Below are 9,332 nucleotides of genomic sequence, written 5' to 3' on the forward strand. Positions count from 1 at the left end.
TGTGGGGTGCTTAGCGGTGCCATTTGCCTCCGGCCTTTGTTTTATTTTGAATCGGGCTGCTGTGCATCCTGAACGCACCCCTCGCCCTAGCTTGAGCAAGCTGTCGGGGGGCGTCCCCACCACTGTGTAACTTGGTGAGGCGCACTGCTGTCCCCACGAGCGTCCTGGCCCAGGAGGCTGGGGACTTAAACCATCACGGGACACACAGCGTGGCCCACCGTGCACCCCCTGTGCGTGGGTGCAGCGGGCAGGGCTGTGGGATGTCGGGGTGATGAGCTTCCTTCTGCTCAGAGCCGCGGATTTTGCAGAGACCTCTCGGCACCAGGATTGTTCTCTTCCTGCAGGACCCTCCTGGAGAGCCAGGACCTTCCTGCGTGGACGCCGAGATAAAACAGGGGCACAAAGAGGAAGAAAGGCGGCCCCCAGCCGGCGAGGTAGGCAGACTCTGTTGCCGAGGCTGAGTGTCTGTGTGATGCACTTGTGCTCCGTGCAGGCACCCACGGGCTCGGACCAGGGGCCAGGTCAGCAGCCCTTGGAGGGGACAAATGCAGCGTCATTGGCTGCCAGCTTATTTGCAGTAAATAAAGCCACACATGTTCCAACAGGAAAAACTTGTTGTAAACCCAATTTGCCTCTTACTGCCTTAAGTCTGGCTTGGCCTCCACATTTTAGCTCTTGAGGAGGCCTCCTGGTCCTGAAGGGCGAGGCCACGGGGTGGTCATCATCTCAGAAAGCCACGAAGAAGGTGCCCACTGCAGCCATAGCACCTGGTGTCTCCCATGCACCCCGGGGACACAGCGGCAGCGTTCGCCAGAGGCGGGCCAGCACCTTGCTCTGCAGCCATCATTTTAAAGATTTATTCATTTATTGATTTGAGGGGGAGGGGCAGAGGGGGAGTCTTAAGCAGTCTCCATGCTCAGCGTGGAGCCTGATGTGGGGCTTGATCTCATGACCCTGAGATCATGACCTGAGCCGAAATCAAGAGTTGGGCATTAACTGACTGAGCCTCCCAGGCGCCCCTCACCAGCCATCATTCTGAGCCCGTTCCGCTGGCCTGTGGAGCCCTCCTCATTCCTGTGTGTTAACTCTGGCTGACATAGAGGCGAACCTGTGCTCTTACAAGCAGAGAAAACGTTCGAGTAAATGAACAACAGGGAATGCTACTTGCAGGACGGCTAGAATTCATTTAAATGCTTTTTCTTAGTGTAGTTGTTGTACAGGTTTCTCAGGGGGGAAGAGCCATGTAATTTAAAGACCTTATCTCACCGTCTCAGCAGGCAGCTCTATGAGAAGGAAGTAATATTCCTTAAATATTTCTTGAATAAGTATGTAGATGAATCAATCACTCAATCTTAGGATACCTCAAAGGTTGTGGGTTCAAAAATAGGCAGCTCACTTTCTCCACCTTGAAGCATCACGCACCTGTTGGCCCACATGAGCCCCCATGAGCCCCATGAGCCACCACCTCCTCATCTCTCTGGCCTTGGGTCTATCTCTTGTGTGTCTTGCCCCAGATGTGCTGCAATTCTTTGCTTGCTTATTTGCTATGTCTTCCTTTTTATAAGGTAAACAAAAAATTATAACTGATTTTATTATTTTTCTTATGTGAAACATTTAAAACATTGCTTGTGCTTTTTCATTTCTGAGAAGCAATTATGTCTTCAAACCTCATCAGAGTTTTTATTGGGGGTTAAGCAATTAATCTAAGATTGAATTGAACACAACCTTGCTTCACTTATCTGGTTGGTTTGGGACCAGGGCAAACGAGATCTTGGTTCCAACCCCAAACCGATGGCCATAGCATCGCGAACAGGGAGTGTACACCTTTGACTTTTGCTTGGTGGATCGCCGCAGAGGCTTTGAGAAGCCTACCTTGAGCTATTAGCTCCCTGCAACTTTCCTCAATTGAATGAACTCCTGTATTCCTGAGCTGTGGTCAAGAGTAACAGGTCACAACGTAATTAATAACAGCACATTTTACCATTTGGATTTTTCATTGGTACAGATATTAACCCCCCAGATCTTGAGATCCCTTCTTCAGTTTTTTCCCCTTCTGTTAATAGTTACATGAATAATATTTTCATAATGCCTACTTCAGCATTATGCCTCTGAAGTTACACACTGTTTTGCTGACTGTTAACGGAAATCAGTGAATCTTCAGGTCAGGGTAGAGAAGCATAGGGATCAAAACAAAGGAATGGAAAGGAAAGAAAAATGTACAAATAGTCATTTTTACATGGTAATGACCGCAGTTTACATGGTCCAGGATTCCCAAATTCACCAAATTCAATGACCGCGGGTTATGTAGACTTACAACTAATAACTTGGTAAGATAGGCAAGTTTGCATAACATGAGCTTAAGAGCAACGGAGGTTTGAGGGCAAATCCTAACATTGATCATTCACAGCGAGATTCAGGGATGAGGTGAGGTTTGGGGCTGACTGATTCGGCGAGTATTTGTGGGGATACAACACTTGCTGTCGACAGTGCGTGCACGCAATAGACACAAGGATTCTGAATGGGCGAAGAAGAATGAAAGCATGACAATCACGCTCTAAGTAATCTTTCCTGTCGGAACTTTTGTGTTTCTGTGAAGGTGGCTCAGGCACTTGGGGACGGCCGTGAAGCCATCACCTTCTCAAAGGGCACCGGCAAGGACCAGGGGGCCAGCAAGAAGACCACCGTCCTGCGGTTTTTAAATGGGGACGTGAAGAAGATCCTGCCAGACCAGAGAGTGGTGGGTACAGCCTCCATACTTGCGTTTTCTTTTTTAAATCAAGAGCAACCCAATTATTAGGAAAATGTTTTCCCGTCTGCACCCTTTTCCCCTGGGGGCTCATGGATGAGGGCCTCTGGCCAGTTGGACAGTTTTGGTTACTAGGTGCCCTCGGGCAGTGAGATGCTTAATCGAGGGAGCCCCCGATGTCCACGTTACAGTGAGAACAAGAGCCAGCACCCTGCTGGCTGTGGATTCCCGCTCCACCGTTCAGAGACGGTAAGCCTCTGCCACGTGAGACCAGGATCGGGACCTTGCTCAAAGACGGTGCAAAGCCCATGGACACAGTAACGCGCCGCCTCTGCGTTCTCTAGGGACACACAGTAAACACTCAGTGACTCTGCATTCATTATAGACGAGCGTGAGCGCAGAAACCCAGTCAGTCCGGAGCTCGTTCCTAGAGCTAGCTGGGGGTCAAATGGATCAGATGGAAGGAGACGCGGTCTTCTTTCCCCTGTCGCGCGGCTTTTACGGCCCAGTGGGAAGAGGGCCTGTCTCCCTGCAGCCCACCAGTGCTGGGGAAGCAGGAAGCACGGGCCGCAGGGATCTGGGACTTAGTTGACGCTCAGTGACTACGTGTACGAACAGGAACAAATTAACTAAGCTCATCAAGCTTCAGTTTCTGCATCAGAAGAACCAGGAAAGAGCTATTTTGTAGGTTAGTGATTCTCAGCTGGCGGCAATTTTGCCCCCCTGGAACATTTCCCATGTCTGGAGAACTTCGGATGCTCACAACTGGCTGTGGAAGGGGGGCTGCTGCCATCTAGTGGGTGGAGGCCAGGGGTGCGTAGGATGCCCCCACAACAAAGAACAATGGGGTCCAAATTGTCAGTTATGTTGAGGTGAGGAAAAGCTGTCATAGGTATGGCAAGGAATAAATTCAGAGCTCTCAGATATTGCTTGGCACGTATTAAGTACGCAATAACAACGGCCAGGTCTCCGGCCGTAACTGGTAATGGCAGATGATATGGGTGTGAAGGTGGGCCGCAGATTGCGGTAGACAGAGGCCCCCTTGATGCTGGGGTGTCCTGATGTGTTTGTGACCCCAGGAGACATGCAAGTCCGTGTGGCATGAAGCTATTGTATGGGGACAAGAGACTCTGCAAAATTTGGGGGTTTAAATTCCGAACCTGGAGGCTCTTGAAGTTGTTTCTTAGCCAGAACCCCACTGCCATCCTTGGAAGGAAAGGCTTCCCATCGTGGTCCTTGGCACGATCCCAGGGCAGCCATCGCAGCTAGTGCAAGCCTGCCATCGTGGGGCACCTGCTGAGTGAGTGGGCCGTGTTCTTCTCCACCGCCAGCCAGCCCTCTGCTCTCGAGGGAAAACAGAGCCCCGGGCTTGGGGTTGCACCTAAAATCACTCTAATGATAGAGAAACAGACACTCTCCACTGTGTGTCACTTTTGGACAAATTATGCACACAGGAAGAAAGCCTCCGGAACAAGAGGGCAGGCCAGTCCCTCGGCTCTCAGTAGCATGGTGCGTGCAATAGCTTATCAGACACGTCCCCCACGTGTTCACTGTGCCTCCTTTCCAGACAGGCAGGTGGTGGTATCCTTGTAGGTGACCCACATGAGGTGACCGGGACCAGGTACCCCAAACTAGGAGTCGAGTGAGATGTCTGCCTTCCAAGTTCTCACTTTGAAAACATGAAATGATTTTTGTTTTCTTGCCCTGCTTCTGTTTAAAGTCTCCTCCCGTCAGTATGGTTCAGGGCCACTCAGCTGAGCCAGGAGGAACACTTCCTCCCTTCCCCATAACCATCCTCATCCACAGCTGCTCTTTCCCACACTCCCTCTCCACTGGGCTGGAAACCAAAGGAGTCACCGTGATTTGAAACTTCGCGATCCTGTGACCAGTTGCAGAGGCAGGGCTCCGTAGGTGTCTGAACGACGTGGGGGCTTGTCTGTGTTATCTCGAGCTGCTGACAGACGCTTGGTCTGAGCTGGAAAGTTCATGGTCATGGGGCTCACGGCTCATGCTCACCATGCCCGTCATGAAATCACAGGGCCTGGGTTGGCTGCAGGTCCCCCAGGGCTGTGAGGCCGGATGGGCTTTGGGTTTCAGAGCCTGCCCAGGTGAAGGACAGGGCCACTCCACGTAAGTAACCTCTCAGACTACTGGCAAGCTCCAGGATCTTCCCGTGGACAGGGCAGGCCTCTCCCAACTGCAGGATGTATTTCACTAGGTTAAACCCAGGTTCAAAATGATAACACAGACAGCATCCCAACATGGATGTTTCTGGTCCTTACAGGTTTACTATTACGCAGACGCTCAGATAACGCGCACAACTTATCCCAACGGTTTGGCCATTGTGCGGTTTCCTAACAAGCAGACAGGTGAGTGAACCGTGCTGACATGCCTGCTGAGCGCATGCGAGGCGTAGGCGCTTAATGTCGGAACATTAGGTGTGCCAGACATTGGAGCCTTTTATGCAAATTCTCCATGGCAACGATTGTTCAGATAATTTGGGGCTTAAATTACTTAGTGAAAACCCAAGTATGCATTTGTTTTTGATTCTTATCCAGGAGCTCTGAACCCACTGCTGGGGTGTGGGGGTCTAAATGCACCGAAGTTGCATCAGAACTCGGCCTCTAGGTTTGTGCGTTCACTGCCTGCGCCGGGTGCGTGAACACGACGAGCAAAACGCCAGACGAACGGCATGCCACTTAGCTTTACGGCCGCTTTCTCGCCAAAGCTGTCCAATCTTTCTCAAGTTCAAAGAATTCAGTGTTCTGGTTAAAAGCTGAGGTTTTTGGTTTTCTGAATTTGCTTCATCTTATGACAGTTTAATTTTATCTCTCATTGTGCTGAGTCTTTTTCCATATGAATGATTTTGATGCCCTGTGAGACCCTGCTCTCCGAATGGGCACCCTAGCTAGCAGCTCTCCCAATTAGAGGACAACCTGTCATAGCACCCTCCTCAGTGTCACCAGTGTCCCCCCGTCCCCCACCAGCATCTGAATGTGAATTTTGCCTCCGGAGTCAATTTTAAGAGAGTGCACTATTAAAGTAGGTCGTGTTCCTGGTGTTTTCCTTGTCTGCTGTGGTCACCACCACTTTGTGTGTGAAATAGGCGGCATTCCCTCTTCCCAGATCGCTGCCCTCTTGGTTGAAATCGGCAGAGCCCTGATCCTGGGATGAGCTTCGTAGTTCTCCAGAAGCCTGTGTACCGGGGCTGGCCTACTGCAGTGAGCGGGCCGCCTCCTGATGACGGGGCTGAGTGCCTCCCAGAGCTGCCATGTGCAGGAGGGCCCGGCTGGTGGTCTCCTTCTCGCCAAGCTGGCCTTTGCTAGGGCTGCCCCCCTGCAAGGCTTCTAGGCTGTGGGCTCTGCACACAAAGGGTAGAGGTTAGATCAGAAAATTGGACCTTTTCACAGACATCATCCTGAGATGGGGCTGCGGGACGCTCATTGACATTGCACAGCCACTGCCTTTGGGAACCTACTCGTTGGCAGATCTTCTGCCGGTGAAATTAGCACCAAGAATGCTTGCAATGCAGAAGGCCTTAAGGTTTTATGTTTTTTTTTTAATTTATTTTTTATTTTTTTAACATGTCATGATCAGTAAATGGAGTCATTTAGTTTAACTACACAGTGGTTATAGTTTTTATACAAGTCTTATTTATAAAGTAGGTTGAAAGAAAGTTCTAGAAAATGAATATTTGAATCTGGATTTCATTCTTTGGTTTTCTTCTTCTGCTTTAAGAAGTCTAACCACAATTGCAAAACAAAAAACCATAATGCCGGAATTTACCTATAAGGGTGTCGCTGCTCTCTTCACCGGAGTGAAGGGTGGAGGGTGTCTAGTCAACCCAACAGAGGCACCATTGGTAGGAGATCGTTTCAAGGTGCTGATCTGGGGACCACAGTCAGCCCGCCTTTGACTGCTCACTGAGTGACCCCAGGCTGGCTGACATCTTTGTCTGAGTTTTATCGTCGATATCACGTGGAAAGCACCAACCCATGGACTGGTCAGGGACCCCCGGGCCAGTAGGTGGTGAGTGCTGGGACGGGGGCTGACAGCCATGCTGGCTCCGGGTATCCAGGGCCTTGTTAGAGCTGTCCGGTGCGGCGGACACTGCGTCTGTGTTTCCCTCCCCCGTCCCCCAAGTCTCGGCCGTAGCAGCTGGGTGGGGCGCTCCGACTCTGGAAGCTGAGATTTCCCAAACTATTCTCAGAACGCTTGCCAGCACCAACAGCAACAACGCAAGTGTTCTGAGGCCCAGCAAACGGATTTGGAAAATGCTGGATTATGTGAAGCTAATCCTTTTCCTCTCTGTATTTCTTCATCTTTAGTATTGTCTTGTCCACGGGGCTCCAGGGGAAGCGACAGGAGGCAAGAGCGTTCACTCTTTCACAAATGTAGGTCACCACAGAATGCTTTTTTCATGGACTATTAATATGGGCCTTACGCTTCTTTGGGGGAAAATACATAGTATCTCAGTAACTGTGAGGTTTTGTTGCTGATTTTTTGTTTTTAAAGATTTTATTTATTTGACAGGGAGAGATAGCTAGTGAGAGAGGGAACACAGGCAGGGGGAGTGGGAGAGGAAGAAGCAGGCTCCCAATGGAGGAGCCCGATGTGGGGCTCGATACCAGGACTCCAGGATCACGCCCTGAGCCGAAGGCAGACACTTAACGACTGTGCCACCCAGGCGCCCCGTTGCTGATTTTTTTACTTGGGTCTTTAAAAACTCAGCAAAGGGAGTATGTGGACCTGGATGGAGTCTCCGCCGAGAGATGTGATGTACGTATCACGTTGCAGTTGTGTATGGACACCAGCTAGGGAATTTGTGTCTGATATTAATTTCTAGGTCCTCCTCACTGAGTTGAGGGTGACAATGCTTGGTTGTGGCCAGGACCGGAATGCTTTGGGTCACTCTTGTCCCTGTCCAAGCTCATCCTGAGCTGTTTCCGGGCCCGCTGCTGCTCCCATCTAGGCTCTGCTCCTCCCAGAGCCCCTTCCTTGCTGCTAGGACTGCACTGCAAGTGCTAACCTTTTATTCCAGCTTCTGTGTGGCTGAGGGTTTACATTTTAAGTGAGTTAGCACATTAATCAGAATGCCAAGGAGCTCTGCCAACTCCAATATGCCGTGTGAAAATTCCTTGCGGCTAATTTCCGGTCAACTTCGGGATGGCCTCTGTCTTTATGGCTCTGCAGCTTTGTTTCTGCTCCCAGCCTCTGACGTTCTCTGCCTGGTCATGTGCATTTGTGAAAAGCGTTCTGTCCTTTGGGTTTTGTATTTTTGTGTTGTTTCCTACCTGGCCTCCAGCAGCCGGAATGGTTAAATCTGGCTTCTTTGCGTAGGAAAAAAATGTCACTTCCTGATCTGGGGCCAGTTTGAAAATGGATCCCATGCTGGGCTGCACACTTCCTACGCAGCATGGCTAGATATCCTCTCTGACCCCTGCAAATAGTTTTGAAATGGCCTTTGGCCCTGTTGGCCAGTCTGGAGAGAGGGCGAAATTCTGAAAATGCCCCCAGCAGTGGCCAGGACAAGGGTCGAGTCTGCGAACAGCCACCAGCTGTCCATTCCAACAGCAGCTTCCTTGTTTAATGCACCAGAAATGGGCTTTTCCTGTCATTCCAAAGGCTCATTGCTTTGATCCCACGTCTTTCAACCACAAACATGTTTTCTACCGGTGCTACACAGTGGTGTTGCTCTTTATGGATTCGTTTGGGATGGGTCACTACTATCCTCTGCTTTTCAAACCAAACAAACTGAAGTTTTACAAAACCAATGGACTCGGGTCCATTTCCCCCAGTCTGTCACCCACAGAGTCAGAGCCACCTTCCACAATTGCCATCCTGCTAACCAGCTAGCACGCAAATGACCTCCATTCACACCCGAGTCTCCTTTTCACATGACCAGGTTGTTGCCCTTTCTCTCTGAAGGAAGCGGGATTAACCCCCCAGGTTGGGTGTGTCAAGTACAGTGCGTGCTGCCTGTGAACCCCTAATGGCAGGTGGGGCCGCCTCTGGGGCCAAAGGAGCATCTGGTTTCATAGGCGTGTATGGGAGTGGGTCGCCAGGCGCCATGGACACAACAACCCAGTTCTGTCCTGCTGGTGTGATACCAGAAGTCAAGCCAACCTTTCCCCTTCTGTTTCAAGTTTGTTGATATAACTTCTATCAGTGACAGATGTGTGTACCGCATTCGGAAACCACGGTCTACACAGGGTCTATTTCTCTTCAATTTCAGTGTATTTGGTGCCCTGCTCCTGCATGAGCTGGAGAGAAAGGCGCACTATCTAACTGCCAGGCATTGCTTTCTGCTTCTGTCCTTTAGTGCAGACTTGAACTGTGCTGTTCTGTTCCTTCATTTTTTGTTTGCTCTAAATTAAAAAAGATGATAGTTTATTTTAATGTCATTTCAAACTCCCGGGATGTACAGAGAACTCCTGTACAGACTATTTTTTTTAAGATTATTTATTTATTTATTTGACAGAGAGAGACAGCTAGTGAGAGAGGGAACACAAGCAGGGGAAGTGGGAGAGGAAGAAGCAGGCTCCCAGCGGAGGAGCCTGATATGGGGCTCGATCCCAGGACCCTG

The 9,332-nt window shown here is 50.3% G+C and overlaps 1 protein-coding gene across 1 annotated transcript in view; it reads left to right on the plus strand.

The window, feature by feature from the left end:
- LOC105237394 overlaps positions 1-9,332 on the plus strand; it is a 29,497-nt gene that overhangs the window by 11,507 nt on the left and 8,658 nt on the right. The window contains exons 8-10 of the mRNA XM_034670802.1: positions 345-434; positions 2,597-2,737; positions 5,031-5,115. Of these exons, the coding sequence (XP_034526693.1) occupies positions 345-434; positions 2,597-2,737; positions 5,031-5,115 (316 nt within the window). The remainder of the gene's footprint in view (positions 1-344; positions 435-2,596; positions 2,738-5,030; positions 5,116-9,332) is intronic.

Source organism: Ailuropoda melanoleuca, chromosome 10, assembly GCF_002007445.2.
Source record: "Ailuropoda melanoleuca isolate Jingjing chromosome 10, ASM200744v2, whole genome shotgun sequence".
Taxonomy (NCBI): Eukaryota; Metazoa; Chordata; class Mammalia; order Carnivora; family Ursidae; genus Ailuropoda; species Ailuropoda melanoleuca.